Consider the following 18,261-nt stretch of genomic DNA (forward strand, 5'->3'; position numbering starts at 1 on the left):
AGAATACATGAGGTATATACCAGTAAATTAATTGTAGCTAAAATCAGTCTCATACATATAACGATTGAAATAAAAAATCGTATAGCCCGATTTTGATACGTACGAGTATAAACGTATCAAAATCAGGCTATACGTATAGCGCAGACGCGTTACAACATATCAAAAAAATAGGCATGGAATGTAAAATAAACCATAACATAATAGGTATATACATTGGCACATAAGCCATATCTGCAGTGTCGGCTAACGATATTATACATACACATTTACATTGAATCTTGAATCGTCCCTAATGAGGTACACGATACAGTTACCTACATATCTATTATATACATATCTTTGCGAAACAGATGTCATGTAGACTGAATTGACTGCCATCTATTTTCATGCTTTGTTACTAAGCACCCACTAGTAATCCGAACTGCTTCAGATCTAGCGACATCTAGCGGCTACGGTGGCGAAATAAAATAGCCCGAAGAATAGCCCGAGTTAGGAAGGAACCATTTTCTTGTATGGGATGGGGTATCTGTATGTAATATTATGTTATCTGTGTCTGTGATATTAGTGTTTTCATCATCTGAGAGTCAGTCAGAAATATAAAATGAAACAAAATTATTTGGGTTAGGCCAAATTTGAACTTTCGACTTTTCTCGATCTAAATCAGTGTAGTAAACCACTAAGTCACAATGGTCGTTACTAAATACTAAACCTGTGTAGGTGGAGCGGGCGTGGCCGGGGCGGCAGGTCGTCGCCTGCAGCGACCTTCGCACTCCTCGCGGGTTGGGAATCTGTACACAGAGGAAATATAAAGTGTAGACCTCTGTTTGAATCAAACCACATGTATATATAACAAGCTGACGGCAATGGAAAATGGTCACTTTCGTGAGATATGAACAGCACCATGGACATCACAAAATGACTTACGTGGTATATCTCATGCATTTCCTGTCCTGGGAAATGAGGTATCATGTCTCCGTACTAATCAATACGCTGTAGCTAGTTGATATATTTATTATTTTTATCAAATTTCAAGTCTGTGGGAAATTAATCTATAGACAAAGGACAAATTGATCAAGAATGCACAAGAGATAGAGATTGCTATCATGAGGCAGTAACACTTGGCAGCGCCGAATTAGCTTAGAAACAATAGTAGTACGGATTCCGACGGTGTGAAAAATATGTTATAAAAAAATTTGCTACAGGCCCTGCACTGGCTTAACTGGGCACTGACTTAAGGCGCCTTATTCTATCGTACGCGTATTTCGAACGTTTTTTGGAGAATCTTTTGAAAATAAAAAGTTTCCTTAAAAAATGGTGATTAGCTATCGCTTTTCAGATTACCTGTTGTCATTCCCGTTGCAGCCGCTGTAGGAGAACTTGTAGCACTCATCACGACGAGGCTCGTAGTACCAGCTGGAATAGCTGTATACACAGTTCCCAACCTCCACGGGCAATGAACAAGGATCTAACGAACAAACAGATGTAAAATTAAAACTTTTTTAAGTTATAGGCCCAGCATTTAGGCGTTCCGTTCTCGTTAATGATAATGATACTTGCAACAAACCGACGACATTTTTGAGAGATATTTATAATATTTTCCATCAAATTTTATTCGTTTCTTTCATATTCACAGGTCTATCGAAACTTTATATTTTTAAGGAACATGAATAACAATTAATATTATTCCTCATAGAAGTATTACACGTTACCTATATACATAAGGAGACAAACTTTACAAAAACATTGGGACATCTGTGTTACCCCTCAAAACGAGGTAAAACTCTATACTCTGTAATTCACTGTCATTTCAAACCTTCCTATTGAAGATCAATCTTCAAAGACGCCTCTTTGCGACTGAAATCGGAAACATGGAGGTATCACGTAGAAGACCTTGTAAAATATCTACATGGCTGATATTTATGTTGATACCTGTATCAACCGGTAAGCAGATCTCCTCGCACTCGCTGATACTGGAAAACCGATTGGCTCCACCGTGACAGCCGCCATATGCGAACTCGTTACAAGATTCAGTTTCGACGTCGTAGTAATACTTGCGGATAGCTTCCCGGCATGGACCGGGATCTTTGGGTTGCTGGCATACGTCTAAAACAGCGTACATCGATCAGAAAGATTGTAAATAACTGAAGATCATACTAATATTAACTGAATTATCTCGAATAAGATATTATTTATATATTGTTTTAATTAGCTTTTTATTAATACATATGTATATAGTGTAATTAGAAGTCATCTTACAGAGGTGGAATTTGTCCAACTAAAAAATGTAAGACAGAGGTGCCAACGCAGACTATGCGTCCCACATATTTCTGTTCATGTTTTGTAAGCTATGTTTCAGTTTGACGAATATATTGCAGTGAAATTATAGGATTACTTCTAAAAAATAGCGGTTCGCCCTGAAACTGGTAAATTCTTGGTGAATTGATCATGATGTGCTGACCGACTTATTGTTATTTTCATCTTATCATCCTCTACTGGTACACCGCCAGCGTAATAATAATTAATAAGCTAGCTGACCGCCCACCTGGTGGATTGTTTTTGGATGAATTATCCAAAAACAATCCACCAGGTGGGCGGTCAGCTAGTTTGCCATTGCAAGGTACATGCAGGTTCTTATAAAGTCTACCTAATTGGAAGAATATTTAACACTAACCAACGTCTCGGAAGGCGCCACAAGACCTTTCGCAGGCTTCTTCTGAGTTGAAGACGCCTGTATTCCTACAGCTGGAACCACTCGCTTCGTTCTCGTACGAGACACATGCCCGTCTGTTCACGTCCAAGTACCAAACCTGCCCAGCTTCCGTACATTCCTCTGCGGTGGGCAGAATCTGGCATTCTGCAGGTAGATTTTCAGCCTGTAAGTAACATGAACAGTTTTATAATCAAATTCAAGTACAGGAAGTGGATAAACCTTAAGCACAGCGGAGTATCCCTTTACCTTATCTGTCTGGAGTAAGATTAATACAGTATTATTTTAGAAAAACCAAGAAATTATTATATGCTATATACATATCTATATTAATCTCTAGAGATCTCACAATAAAATTAAGTCAAAAATGACATATAAAAAGGGCTGCCAGCAAATTTTACTGGAAAGACGATTATTTTTTCTATATTTATTACCATTGTAATACAATAACCTATTAAATGTATAATATAATATAGTTATGTATATTTCCTCAGTTCTAAAAACGTGCTATAAACCTCTTTTTAACCCATTGATTTGTTTTATTCTTTTCTAAACTTCTTTGTCCTACTTTTCTAATTCTAAAATCTGTTTACAATTGTTAGTTACAATGGATTTGTTCGAGCATTTAACATGGGGGGTTAAATAAGAAAGATGAAAAATTACGCGGCTCACCGGAGCAATGGTGGTTGTGGTAGTTTTGACTGGTACGTCGACTGCGGGTCCAGTCCTGCAGCGCCTCTCGCAATCCTCTGCAGTGTCGAACCTGATAATACACGTTAACGAATGAAGTAAACCAAAATTAATTGATCTTCAAATTAAAAACTGTACAGCAACCACAGACAGCAAATGTTTTTGCCGTACCTTACCACTGCGACGCATACACAAAAACGTGAACTTGTATATATAAACATTTGCTTTAATGTTTTGTCTGATTATTGTTTTTTTTATAGTTTTATATTTTTTTTATTGTTTATTTCTTATTATATGTTTTCGCATTGTGTTACGTATTCGTATTCTCATTGCTTGTTGTAAATTAAGTTTCGTGTATTTGTGTGGTCGCGTTTGTTAAATGTTTACGGAATAAATGAAAATGGTAAGTTATTATCAGGATTAATTAATTAACTCACGTGTGAATCTTGAAAACCAAGGGAATAACGTTCCGATTTTCGATTCTAAGAAGGAAGTAGATAGATAGGGAAAGGGGACAAAAAATAGGAAAGGGATAGCAGTGAAGAGGATGGTCGTATGCACTCAAACTGCGAAATTCTGCAACACTCACTTATTGCGGGTGTTATGTTGGAGTATGTATATTGAGCCGGTCTGTTCGAGTCTGTTGGTTTTACCATAGATAAATTTATTGACGGCCTTGGTGATCGTTAAGGAAAATACGATATGTGGAAGCGTCTACCTAGGAGCACTACTTAACACGGTCCAGCGTCTAGGTGATGTTTTCACTTGCTTTCACATACTTTTGCACTCAGTTTGTAATTTATTTTTTTATTATAATTAGGGAAAGTGCGCGCGCGCAACAAGGCAGTCCGTACGGTAATAGGTATTAGGTAAGGGAAAAAAGTAGGTGGACAGAAACTGACGGGCTCTAATATAATAATCTGTGCTTACAAGGGGTAGAGGGTAGATTTTGAACAGTGATGTTGTTGTTTAACATACTAGTACTTCCGATGGTCGCGGATTTGATTATTTTATGAGTATTATTGTTTTTATTGGTCTATGCGTTTTATATGTATATTATGTGCATTTGTTTAGTATCTATAATACAACTGCTCTGCTTAGCTTGGTATTAAATGACACTATGTGGATTACTGTTACTGGTTACTGTTAATATTTTATATTTTTCTATACTATATGTACATAAGTAAAAAAGGTAGTTTCTATAGCCCCCATATACACACCTATTGCCATTGCCTTGGCAGCCTCCGTAGGTGAACCGACTGCAAGTGTCCGTGGTGGGGTCGTAGAACCATTTCATTTGCGAGTCGTCGCATGGTCCTGACAGCATTGGCAATTGGCAGATATCTATATAGAACAAAGAAATGGTCAATTGTGGATACATACGGTACAGACACAGGCAAATTTCTTATGTTACAGTCATATGGGGTCGTTAAAGTGTTAGGCAGAGTATGCAACTGCCTAGGGGCATTATGGAGCTTAGTTTAGAACTAGAGGGCACGATATGCAACTGCCTAGGGGCATTATGGAGCTTAGTTTAGAACTAGAGGGCACGATGTTAGTCGTTCAGTGTTATTTATTAGGTTTAGCTCACTGCTTTACTTCATATGGTCGTAGGTTCGATTCCTCGCTCGGTACAAACATTTGTATTTTTAAGTACGATTGTTTGTATCAGTCTGGGTGTTTATGTGTATCATATATTATGAATGTATTTAAAACATATTAAAATATTTATATCAGTTGTCTAATACCCTTAACACAAGCTCTGCTTACCTTGGGACTAGACGACGTTTTGGGTATTGTCCAAAAGGTATTTATAATTGGTTGTGATTTAAAATCGAATTATTATTTGTTGTTCTTACCTTGCGTGGTAATACAGTAATATGTACAATATTTCTCATCGGGGAAGTTGTTTCTGTTGCCACCGCAGCCTCCGTACTCGAACGTAGTGCAAATACCGCGCGTATGGTCGTAGCCCCACTTGGTCTCGTAGTTGGTACATTGGCCCGGGTCCAGTTCCATGAAGCAGAACTCTAAACAGTGAACCACTCGGTTATTTCTTTGTTGCAATGGCCTCGGCAGTCTAGCGGTTTAGCACACCGCTTTACTTTCGATGGTCGCGGGTTCGATTCCTCGCACGGCACAAACATTTGTATTCATGAGTACGATTTTTTGTATCGGTCTTGGTGTTTTCTAAGTATAATATGTATGTATTTACGAAAAAATCTGTATGTATATCAGTTACCTAGTACCCATAACACAAGCTTTAGCTAGCTTAACTTGGGACTAATTGACGCTGTGGGAATCGTCCTGGGGTTATTATTGTTATTATAGCATTAGAGTTGCAGCATATTTGGAAAGTATTATTGGCATGTAGGGTGAACTATGTTAACTGTCTGAACTAACTTATCTGTGTTTCAATCGCCATGATCATGAGTAGACTGAAGAGTAATGCGTAGCTAAAATCTTATATGGGTAGACAGATTCGTCTACCTTTACACGTCTTCGTTTATTGCTACTATAGAAAATATTTTATTATTATATGTACCATCTACCCGCTGCTTTTCACTCTACTCGTGATCATACCGGTCGAAATACTGTCGAAATACCGGAAATTCAATAAAAATAAATAAAACGTGGAAAGATTTCGTGATATTTCCTAATTGTTGAATCTAAGAGGGCGTTTATACATGATCTGTTTAATTACGGTATCCGTTATAACAGATACGACAAAACATTATGCTTTGTTATTATATCTGTGCTGCTGTCTATAATTATTGGTTTCACTTTCCATCAGGTACATCTATCAGCTCGTTTGCTTTTCAAGTTAATTAAAAACTTGGTTGGGTTCAGTTATTATTCGCTACATGGTTACCTGAAGTGCTAGTGTCCACCACAGCAGGTTGCAGTGTGGTGGTTGTCACTTGCTTCACAGCGCACCGCGACTCGCATTGTTCCATCGTGTGGAAGTTATTTTCGTTCCCACCGCACCCACCGAAGTAGAATTGCAAACATCTAGAACAATCCATTTGATCTTCATAATATGAAATTACAATTTATTTTAATTGCAAAAAACATATTTGAAGCCTCGTAATTCATCTTAAATTCAATAATAATTCATTGTAGATCCGTTCTATTGAAAACTGCTTAAATGTAAGTTTATTTGAATGAATAATTTTGCTTGATTTTCGAATACGTAGTGTTGTATTTACATTTACAACTCATTTCATAAAATTAGTTGCATATAGAACATTGATTTGTAAAACAATAGTTATTTACATGATTGTAGAATAAATATTTGTTTTAGACGGCATTCCCTATACTTTTTTGAAATTGCTTAGCGATAATAGTTATGTATTTTACTATTTTAATTATTTTCTGTATTTGGCGTAACATAGAGTAATAATACAATTACAAACCTCTTCTGCGCAGTGTCGAAGTACCAGCGCTGCCTATATTCCGCGCAATTGCCGATCTCAGCTGGCAGCTCACAAATATCCTTGACTGTGGAAAATACATACTGCAATGTTACACCAGTATGAGTCATCAAGAATTTCTTTTCTTAGGTGACCGTGGTATTCAGAGTTTTGAGTGATTTCTTTATTGCTTTAATATAAATTCAATAACTTTAGGAAGTGTAATATTGATCTTAAACGATTACAGGAAGTTTTGAAAAGTATGAATGTGTGTTATATAACAGTTCTTTAGGTTTTTCAAAATTTTAGCAAATTTAACAAAATTTTATTAATATGAAGTTTCTAGAAGTTCTAGTCAATTCTGACTTAAACAATATCATTTAAGTTCAGAATTGATTAGAATGGATATTACAAAGACATCGTCACAGTTCGTCATAGTAATATACTTTTGTAGGTGTGTTTAATGATTTATAAAAGTAAGTATGCGTGATACCAAAATATCCTATTTTGAATAAAAAAGTTTATGTCACAAACACATACATATCTGTAGGTATTTCCGAAGCGGTAATTTACAGTTAGCATGCCAAACGGTTAAAAATTAATTCAAGAGATTCACAATCATGCTCTATTACTACACCAAAATCTACAAAACAAGCAATAACTAAATGGAGTGCCAAAACTTTATCTGCAAAACAACCAACATAAACCCATTTTATATTAGAATATGCTTCTGTAATTTCATAAAAAACAATAATATACAGGTGCTAACTAAATATTTAGATAATTGGTTGTTGAACTACGTAAATTTCGTGCATAGTGTACCTGCGGGGTAATTGGTGTATAGGATGGACAAGAACACTAAATGGTGAACATGACAAATTGGTGTACGAATTACCACACCAGGTACACCTGTATTCTGACAAAAAGGTGCTTTATTAATTGATCTGGGTTATCATCATTATTATTATTAAATATTTAAGAATTAAACTAAGGAAGGTGTTCCCATCAATTACTTTGTTGTAATAGTATTTGGAATATGGGAAAAAAATGTCAATTTCATTTATTAATTAATGCAACATTCTGTCACAAATATATTAACATTGACTGCTTATTCATATGACGTTATTTAATTAGTAACAATTTAAGGATTTGCACTGAATTTTAATAGCATAGGAGACAAACGAGCTTGCGGCTCAAATGATAATAAATTATTTTCGCTGCCCGTGAACACCCGCAATATTAACGGAATTGCAAGTAAACTCACTAGAACATGAAAGAATAATTAATATTACTCTTTTCCTGAAGGTTTTATACCGTATTAGTTCGAATTCCACAATGTGGTTGTAAGTATGACAGCTTCATCGCCATAATCGTTGCTAAATAAAGAAATATTGTTATTTTTTATTTCCATCTTTTAGTACTTACCATAGACAGCTGGGCAGTCGTCGATGCAGTGCTGTTCATGATCGAACCTGTTATCATTCCCTCCGCAACCAGTGTAGTAGAATGGTACGCATCGATTCTCCTCTCCACTAAAGGACCATTTAGCATGCACTTCTGTACAGTTTCCAGTCTCTTGCGGCAACTTGCAATTAGCTATACAAAATAGAGAGACACCGTGCATCCCATTGTTAGTGCAATTCTTCATTGATTGTTTCTCATTTAGAAAAAGAGATTTAAGCATTCAATGATGAATTAGGAAAAGATTAGTTGGCAGAAAATACATATTTCATATGCTGATTGGTGAACTCGAAACACAAAAAATATATATTTTTTTAAATTACCCGAATCATCTTTTTCTCTCTCCGAAGACGTCGATTTTTTATATACAGTTAAGTACTATCTGTACTTACTTGTATATAAAAAATTCCCCACTATGTCTGTCGTTAACATACTTTTAAATTCTGCGATGGATTTTTATAGGATTATCACTATCACAGAATTGTATATTATTTATATAATTATATTATAATTATACGACCTCTTTCACACAGATTGTAACTCATGCAAAAAGTAAAATTTATATTTGAGTTCATCAATAAAAATATACATTTACCACAACTATCGTGCAATTTTAAAAACACAAATAAATATATTTTAGTCAAAGAACATTATAGATTGAATATTAGTTACACACACCAACATTACATTAATGCACCATTATCTTATACCATTACCACATGCACACCTTATACCCAAAAATGTATTTAACCATAAACCTGCTGTAGTGCGATCAGGATTATTATTTTCCAGAAAATGAGAATCCATATTCTACTCTGGCAGTCTTAAATATTGAATTCAATATTCCAATGATCACAATGGACCAATGATTTTGAATAATTACCAATTTTAATACCGCCAGAATAATATGATCACTATATGCATTATTTTCGTTGTTACTTGAGTACCCGACTTTTATAAAATACTTACATTTAGGCTCTCCCGGAGTATTGCACCGGTGTATGCAGGCAGCTTCTGTACTGAACCTATTGGTGTTGCCTTCACAACCGCCCCATGTGAACTGCTCACAACGCCCATTGTCTGGGTTGAAGCCCCAACGAACATAGTTGCCCGAGCAGCTTCCAGGATCGATAGGGAGAGAACATTGGTCTGCAACCATAAAACTATGCGTTATTATTGATGGGAAAGACGATTGTAGAATTGTAACAGTGGGGCAATTGCAGGTGTCAGATTTTTAAGAAGGAGTGGATAGAGGAAGGTATAAATGGACATCTGCAACCTCGACTCACTAGAAAACGGCGATAACACTCAACTCCGGTATGTAACTGAAGAAGTGTGGTATTTCCCGATTCTAGTGGGTCCATTTGTGCTACCTCTAGCTCCTAGGACTATACATGACACGTGGTCATATAGAGTCTTCTACTACTTAGGAAAAAATTCAAAATTCAACATACAAATGTTGAATTTTGAATGGAATCTGTTATTAATCTAGAAATCATGAAAGCTTCACATAAGTATCTGTCCGCAAGGGAAAAATATTGACCTGTTATTTGCCATCATGGAAGAGAAATTAACAAAGGTTTTTATTATAAGAAGGACAAAGCAAATTAGTGTATAAGTCGCTGTCGCTGTCTGGCCGTCCTTATGTATGCTTAAATCTTTAATTTAGGCCGAAGCCGGGGCGAGTAGCTAGTATATGATAAAATTTGATTTTGGTTATTATTCAACTTCATACTGTGCTGTACATACCGACAGATCTGGTGGGCTGGCATTGCGTCTGGCACAGCTCCTCGGTCTCGAAGTTGTTGTTGTTGCCGAGACAGCCGCCGTAAATGAACTGCGAGCATCGTTCCCGTTCACTGTCGTAGTACCAGCGTAGGAGGTAGCCTTTACACGCACCTTTCACCTGTGGCAACTTGCAAGCATCTGCGGAAACGTCGAATTTCTTATTGCCAAGAAATAGACGATTAAGTACCTACTTATTGCGCTTTGAATTAGATGACGTTGTGTGAATTGTTGCTAAAAGCCAACGGCCCTCCTGGTGAGTAGACTAACCCTTAGGTTATATATGGTATATCTCAGCCCAACAGGATAGATAACAGTTAATCAAGAAATAAATTAAGTATTAAACGTCAATTTTTGGACTACATTGACTGAATTTTGGTTAAATCTCTACAAAATTTATCTAAGTAAATAGCTCTACTATATTAGTTGCTAATTTATCTAGTTTTGCTGTCATTGTTTTTAGAATCAATATTTTGCTATAAGTCAGTTCATATATTCGCAAGAGATTATACCAGAAATATAGGTTAAACTAGTCAAACTAAATCATTTTCACCAAGAAACAAAGCAGAAATCTGAAAATATATTTTCAATTCCATATATTACGGCGTTACCTTTAGGTGCGGGCTGCACGCAGATGTCCTCGCACTCTTCTTTGGTAGAGAATCTGTTCCCGTTGCCCTCACAGCCGCCATACCAGAATCTGGAGCAGCCGCCGTACTCCATGTCGTAGAACCAGTACACCGTGTAGTTGTGGCAGGAGCCGCGGTCCGTCAACAAGCTGCACGCCGCTATATTTATATATATATTATGCAATTAGAATTAATGAAACAAGCTAATGTACCTGATAGTAATATTACCGTCGCCTATAACATCGTATACGAGCCATGTCTGCACATTAAATGTAAAAAAATAACATGTTCTTATTTTATCGCGGTCAACCAATAATTTAAGAATTCTTGTCTATTTGTCTATGAGATTAGAATCTGGTTTTCATTAATGTAATGTTTTTCGTAACGTTTCATGTTTTCCTCGTGCTAGTGCATTCATGAAAATAAAAATTAAGTTAAGGTATTGTTATTCGGAATACTAGTTAATATTTTCGAAAATACGCCCAAAGTGTTGTAGAATGTATGATTTTCGAAAGACAAATTGACATATTCATATTTTTTATTTCTTCGTACGAGGCCAAGAATTTCTTATATTGTGGACCCTTTGTCTATCTGAAAATTGCTAAGATATTCTGCACATATCCTGTAATTTCACGGTCATATTTCATCTCTCATCCTTCAACCTGAACACAGCTTATGAAGCAAATTGCTTAAAGGTTGGCCTCTCCTGCCAGAAGTAAATACAACAACTTTGAACAAACTCTACTCGGTAAATATCGTCAATAAAATATAACTTACCTTGTCTACTCTCAGGCACGTCGGTACATCCCAAGAACTTCTTGCCTTTAGCTTCGGTTTGCCCATCAGGGCAGCAACCGTATCTACTGGAGGCACAATCGCAGCCTTCCAAATTAGGTCCGACAGCTGGAGTGTTCTGATCTCCGCAGCAGCCGTATTTGGATTCACGGCAGTGACATCCCTGACGGTTGGGACCCTTCGCAATGGTTTCACCATCATCACAGCAACCGAACTGATAAGTGTGGCAACCACAACCCTTGTATTCCAGACCCTCGGCTTGGGTATGACTGATAGAACAATATATAAATTACTTACTTCATAGATACCATGAATAATTAGAATATTAATATAATAATATAAGAATAGGGATATCATATTAATCAATAAATTATTTGTAGTTAAATCAACTGAAAAACGTTTTAGCTTTTGTAGTATGATATAGACGGTAGGTAGAACGTAATATAAAAGTTTTGCTAAACTAATACCAGCATCAAACTTTTGCGTCAGTTATGTAAGTAGCGTTAGAAATATCACGTCATTTCTCAAAGGCGTTTGGCTGTAACCGAAAGCTGACTATATCACATGCTCAACTTATATAATTATAAGTCCTTATTTTTGATTGTCACTCACCAGACAACATTTGTATTCATTAGTATGATTATTCGTATTAGTCTGAGTGTTTTCTAGTAGGGTAGTATTTACAAAAAACAAAACGTATTTAAGTATTTTTGTAAGTTTTAAAGTACTGTGAGCGCTACTTTTTATGGAATTTGATGACGCTGTGTGAATTGTACCAGGTAAATTAAACAGTTTGCGAAGTACAGGTTTAGCAAGTTGAGAGAGGCATATCTACCTGTCTGGGCAACAACCAAACTCGCTGTATTCGCAGCCACATCCCTCATTCTCGGGGCCACGAGACACAGTCGTGTTGTCTGGACAACAACCGAACCGGGACTGCTTACAGTCGCAACCTGGGAATCAAAAATAACAGTTGTTGTTATTGCCATTGTCCTCACTACTAATATTAATAGAAAATGGGTTATTCTACTGGACTTTTAACAATGCAATCATACCTTCGTTGTGTGGTCCTCTAGCAGGACTGTAGTTATCAGGACAGCACCCAAATTCGTATAGGAGACAGCAACCTTCATTTTCGTATCCATGAGCTGGAGTTTTGCCGTCAGGACAACATCCGAATGGAGACGAATTGCATGTCTTCCCACAATTCGACTTTTCTGCATCATTCGCTGTGTATGACCATCGAATATGCAAGTTAATTTGCTTTTTAATATAATTATATTTTTATTTATTTAATATCAGATGACCTGGCCAGCCGACTACTTGTGTATGTTCGTAATATTCAGACTGATGAAAACCATTTTAATTTGGATAAAATTTACACGCAATTAGCTAATTCTATTTATTAAATTTGTTAAATTTATTATTTAGTTTCGGAATATATCCCCATCAAACTATGGAATGGGAGATTTTTATATACATCTTATAAGGATAATATTTATTTTATATAATATTATTATTGTATAATATTTCAAATCTTGCGAAATAATTAATTCGAGCATCAGATAAGTCTTTAATAAATAAAAGGAACTAAATATATAAGAAATACTTCATACAAGTATTTAGCAAAATGTTGTGATTTGATTTGGTATTGTTAGCATTTTTAAAGCTATTTTAACCAAAACTTTGTCTAGTAAATGTATCCGGGATGGATTTATAAGAAGTAATTATTTACACATTTAAATATTATTACCTGCAGTAACGCCATCGCTGCAACAACCGAACTCTGTAATGTTGCAAGGACAACCGGCGCCATTAGGTCCACTTGCTTCAGTACTGTTGTCGTAACAACACCCATGCTTGGATTTAACGCACTCTCCAACTTCCTGTGGTTTCGTTGTTGCCTTTTTCCTCTCTTCCTCCTTTTTCTTATCTGCTGCTGCTTTTTTCTTAGCTTCTTCTGCTTTCTTTTTAGCTTCTGCATTAATTATATTGATGCGGTTTAATTATGTTGTAAGAATAGTTTTAATGATATTGTATTGTTGTTATCGTTACTTACCTGTTTCGGGACACCCTGCCTTCTTTGGACCTGTCGCTTTAGTTTGCTTATCTTCGCAACAGCCATATCTAAAATTAATTAAATTGATATTATGTACATTCTCATTCTATATATAATTAGTATTAGAATAATAATAAGTGACTTTTGCTGGTGTAGACTTCGTACAAAGTCGACGATGTTGATACCTCTGTCTCACATATTCGTGCAGCATCTAACAAGCAACTTGCTTTGGACTTGCTCGGATTTAAGGGTGACATATCTCAGCGAAATTACAAAGTATAGAGGTATGACACGATACTGAGCATATTTCTTACTTAGAAAATTTGCACGCTGGGGGACATCCTTCCTGGTCGTTGCCCTCGGCGGGTGTTTTTTTGTCGGACTCACAGCAGCCGAACAGCGTCTCGTTGCAGGGCGTCACTGGGCAGCCCTTACCCTTGGCCGTGGGTGCGGGAGACACGCCATCCGGACAACAACCGAATTTAGACTCTTTACAGGTCTCCGGGTTTGGACAACCTGATAAATATTATTCAGTATAAATATATACCCATAAATATACATACATATATATATACATACATACATATATTACAATAAAATTTAATAGTATTTGTTCTAATGCTTTTATCTACGAAAGTATTAGTCCGATTTGAAAGAAACCTTTCTATATTTTATATCTTATTTCTTGAGGAAGTTATAGACTGTTAAACATCAGTTGTATGTTCTGGACACTAAATTTACTAGCAATAATAAAAAGTATCTAGTACGTTAACCTACGTGGGTATCTGACACGTAGTAATATTTAATAACGTGCATAGTAGTCTGCAAAATATTACATCTTTCTAAGTCTAACTACCGTTCAGGTATCTCTCTAGTTTTTAATAATACTTAAAATCGTTGTATTTGCTCGCCTTTTAAAACATCTTGAACAGATAGATAGTCTTTGAATTTTATAATAATTATTGGAATTGTTATAAACTAATTAAAAAACAATTTTATGTTACAAAAGGCTTAAATTAACTTAAGTACGAGTATTTCGGCTTAAAATAAAACTAGACACATTATGTTAATTGTACCTTCGTCGAAAGGTCCTGTAGCGGGCGTTCGCAAGTCAGGGCAGCAACCATGCTTGCTGCTCTTGCATTTAGATTTCCTTGGTTTGCACATTTTCTTTCTGCCGCCAGTTAACGTGGTCGAATAGTCCCAGACAGCTACAAAAAAAATAATTTTATGAAGGCTTATCGTATTATAACAACATATATAGATATACATAGCTTAAATATTTTGAGCTCAGCAAATAAATTATTTCTTACATAAAAAGAAATTATTCAAATGTTAAAGGGCAACTCCATACAAAAGATTGTTAAGAGTACATGAAACATTCGTTATTAAATCACGGTGACATAGAGACCTTCATTACACTTCAGTACCAAATTTTACTTTTTACAAAAACTTACAACCAAATTGTTAGGTGAGAGGACAAATGATTACCGTATTTTAAATTAGAGGATTAATTTCATAGCATCAATTTAAATAAAATAATTACTTTACATTACGCTCAATGTTATTGTTTTTTCTAATTTATTATTTATGAAATTATAATATTGCTTACTAGATTCTTCAGATTCAGTGGTCCATTCTTCTGTACTTATTTCCGTTGACGAGTAACTTTCTGTTGTAAGTCCGGTTTCTGAAATATATTACTTGACAGTTAATTATTAGTTTCAGTACTTAATATACTTCATTTACAAAATTAGACTCCTTATATTTTTCCCTTTTATTTGATTGTGGTTACTTTATTTTGTATTCATGTTAACAATAGTTATATAAAAATTAAATGAATAATAGAGAAGTTACGCTTAATAGAACATTGAATATTTAATTGACCTCCAGTTTCTGTACTGCCAGTTAGTTCGGTAGTGCTGTAGTCAGTTTCAGTAGATCCGCCTGACACTTCGGTTGTACTAATGTCAGTTACATCTGAACCTGTCTCAGTAGACCCAGTCTCATCAGTTTCGGTACTTCCTGTAAAGTCAGTTGTGCTTATATCTGATGAACCTGAAATATATATGTATTATATTAATAACTTATCATTTTGCATTTAATTCCTCTATTTGATACATTTTTTTTATAAACTACTACGAAATTAAATACATATCATAAGAAAATAAATCGAACGCTAGTAGTTATAAAATACATAATCATATAAAATTTATAGTCACGCTAAGTCATTCTTAAGGACTAAGATAAAATAAAATTACTAGATATGGAGGCACTCCATAAGTAGTAATTTTATTGCCAATTTTATCCATCAAGCATGCAAAATTGCTGTTTGATGTACGAATTCATAAATGAGATGTATTTTATATACCAGAAAGATAAACAAATTTAAGTTACGTACTTTCAGTGGAACCAGTCTGATCGGTGCTGCTATATTCAGTAGTAGCACCGGACTCAGTTGTTTCACCAGAAAATTCAGTAGACCATTCCCCGGTAGAACCTGTCTCAGTGATATCAGTTGAGTCGGTTCCAGTAGAGCCATCAGTAGGGCTGTCGCTTGAAGATGAAGTGGAAGATCCTTCTGTAGATGACTCGGAAATATCTGTCGATCCAGATTCTGTTGTTATATCTGTAGAACCAGACACAGTTGATTCCTCGGTAGTGGCAGAGTCAGTAGTTTCATCAGTAGAATAACTAAAATCTATAGTTGTATCAGAGGTGCTCAAGTCACTGGATGCAGTGGAGCTCAAGTCACTGGTAGCATCAGTAGAACTTATATCTGTAAAATCAGTACTTCCGGATTCAGTGGTAATATCGGTAGAGTCTGATATACTACTTTGATCTGTAACCGAAGGTTCACTTGAAGCATCAGTTAATCCAGAAACAGTAGATGCGTCTGTGGAATCAAGTTCAGTAGATACACTTGATTCGCTTTCATCTGTTAAGCCAGTTTCAGTAGTATCTACTGACACAGTATTATCAGTAGCGCCAGATTCAGTAGTTTCGTCAGTTGCTCCAGATTCGGTAGATCCAGTATCTGTAAAATCACTACTTGAAACTGTTGATAGTTCACTATCTGTAGTACTGTCCGAATCTGTGAACAAGCTAGTTGAACCGAAGCCTGATCCATCTGTAATGAAATAATGAGAATTTATATTTCTGGAGATTTTGAAACATTAAGCTAAAGTATTTATAAGTTGTCGAAAATAAGAGGGAAGAGACCAGATTAATTAACAAATTTTTCATGAACCAATTGTCGTGACTCAATTCTTATCGCAAAATATTGTAATAGTACTTTGCCTGCACATACTGCGGGATTTCATAATTATACCAAATAAACAGCATCTAGTATAGATTTATCTGCTCTTACTTTCATACCTAATCTGCCTCAATCTAAAATGTTACAGAATTTAAGGAGAACAGTCCCAATGTTACTACTATTCCATTTATATTTGTGGTAGAGCCAATATAAATCCAAGCCAAGAATACAAACGTGCAAAATTTACAGCACGATTCATTAGGGACTAGAACTTTTTTAGGAAATAACACAACCGCATAGAATACAATCACTGTAAGTATTACATCTCGTGAGTGAGTCCAATGTCTATACTCCTCCCTTCTATCGTTTTCCTTAGGAAATCAAATCCTTGCCTCCTATCTCTAACTACTTAGTTCTTGTAAAGGTGGCGGTGATCACTTACCATCAGGTGGAGTGCAAGCTCATTTGTCTTCTACAAAGTATAAAAAAGTATGACATGTATAATAAGATAAAATAATTACCTCCAGATCCAAATTCAGTCGATATTGTTGAGCCTGATCCCTCTGAAATTATAATATTATTAGCCATTAGCAACATCACTTCGATACACTAATTTTAAATAATGATACTCAACTTAAATTATACAGAAACTACTTTTATTAATTTATTTTTGCTGGAATAATAAATAACTCTGAATAATTAATACAGACGCTGTATTAATTATTCAGAGTTATTTATTATTCCATCAGTCGTCTAGTCCCATGGTAAGCAGAGCTTGTGTTATGGGTACTAGACAACTGATAATACTTTATTTATTTTTTATAAATGCACTGTGCCAGGAATAGAACCCGCGATCATTGGAGGTAAAGTGGTATGTTAAACCATTATACTACAGAGGCCGTCATAATAAACAGATAGATAGATATTGGGAAAAATGTTTAAAATCATAAGTGATATGAAAGAAATACAACATTATCCACAATTTACTTGAGAACTGTTACCATTTTAGAACAAGAAGATGTTCCCACAAAGGACGCAGAAGTAGATAATGAAATAATTAATGAAATCATAAAGAAATTAAATATATAATTGACTAAAGTTGTAAAATAGTAATCAACATTACCTATCGTAGATGGGCTGTCGCTAAACATGAGCTCGTCCAACTGAAAATATAAAGAATAAATTTTATAACTGTTGATATATGATGTATAATATTATAATGGTTCAAATTGGGCAGTGAAGTTACCGTGAAGAGTGAACTGGTGCTTTCCTCTTCGGCGCCTACTTCGTCGTACTTCTCGATCTCTTCGTCTTCATCAATACAATCTTCGTCTTCATATTCTATGTCGAGAATAGGAGGAGCGCTTGCATTCACCGGTAGGGTTTCATCTATTGGCAAATAAATTAAGATATTAACTTGTTCTTTAAAATTTAATAGTAGAAATGGACATAGTAATATTCAA

The 18,261-nt window shown here is 35.4% G+C and overlaps 1 protein-coding gene across 1 annotated transcript in view; it reads right to left on the reverse strand.

Moving 5' to 3' along the window:
- LOC131851783 (papilin-like) overlaps positions 1-18,261 on the reverse strand; it is a 113,290-nt gene that overhangs the window by 16,413 nt on the left and 78,616 nt on the right. Inside the window, exons 16-41 of the mRNA XM_059202334.1 lie at positions 18,045-18,187; positions 17,922-17,961; positions 17,320-17,361; positions 15,941-16,669; positions 15,427-15,597; positions 15,152-15,229; positions 14,616-14,750; positions 13,854-14,055; positions 13,540-13,607; positions 13,234-13,458; positions 12,536-12,709; positions 12,316-12,433; positions 11,463-11,749; positions 10,668-10,844; positions 10,021-10,197; positions 9,241-9,420; positions 8,236-8,406; positions 6,814-6,898; positions 6,270-6,409; positions 5,257-5,427; positions 4,618-4,741; positions 3,380-3,470; positions 2,672-2,873; positions 1,930-2,103; positions 1,342-1,465; positions 710-788 (exon numbers count right to left, since the gene is read on the reverse strand). Of these exons, the coding sequence (XP_059058317.1) occupies positions 710-788; positions 1,342-1,465; positions 1,930-2,103; positions 2,672-2,873; positions 3,380-3,470; positions 4,618-4,741; positions 5,257-5,427; positions 6,270-6,409; positions 6,814-6,898; positions 8,236-8,406; positions 9,241-9,420; positions 10,021-10,197; positions 10,668-10,844; positions 11,463-11,749; positions 12,316-12,433; positions 12,536-12,709; positions 13,234-13,458; positions 13,540-13,607; positions 13,854-14,055; positions 14,616-14,750; positions 15,152-15,229; positions 15,427-15,597; positions 15,941-16,669; positions 17,320-17,361; positions 17,922-17,961; positions 18,045-18,187 (4,307 nt within the window). The remainder of the gene's footprint in view (positions 1-709; positions 789-1,341; positions 1,466-1,929; positions 2,104-2,671; positions 2,874-3,379; positions 3,471-4,617; positions 4,742-5,256; positions 5,428-6,269; positions 6,410-6,813; positions 6,899-8,235; positions 8,407-9,240; positions 9,421-10,020; positions 10,198-10,667; positions 10,845-11,462; positions 11,750-12,315; positions 12,434-12,535; positions 12,710-13,233; positions 13,459-13,539; positions 13,608-13,853; positions 14,056-14,615; positions 14,751-15,151; positions 15,230-15,426; positions 15,598-15,940; positions 16,670-17,319; positions 17,362-17,921; positions 17,962-18,044; positions 18,188-18,261) is intronic.

The sequence above is a fragment of the Achroia grisella genome, unplaced genomic scaffold, assembly GCF_030625045.1.
Source record: "Achroia grisella isolate CSIRO2021 unplaced genomic scaffold, CSIRO_AGI_Agris_v1 utg807, whole genome shotgun sequence".
Lineage (NCBI taxonomy): Eukaryota > Metazoa > Arthropoda > Insecta > Lepidoptera > Pyralidae > Achroia > Achroia grisella.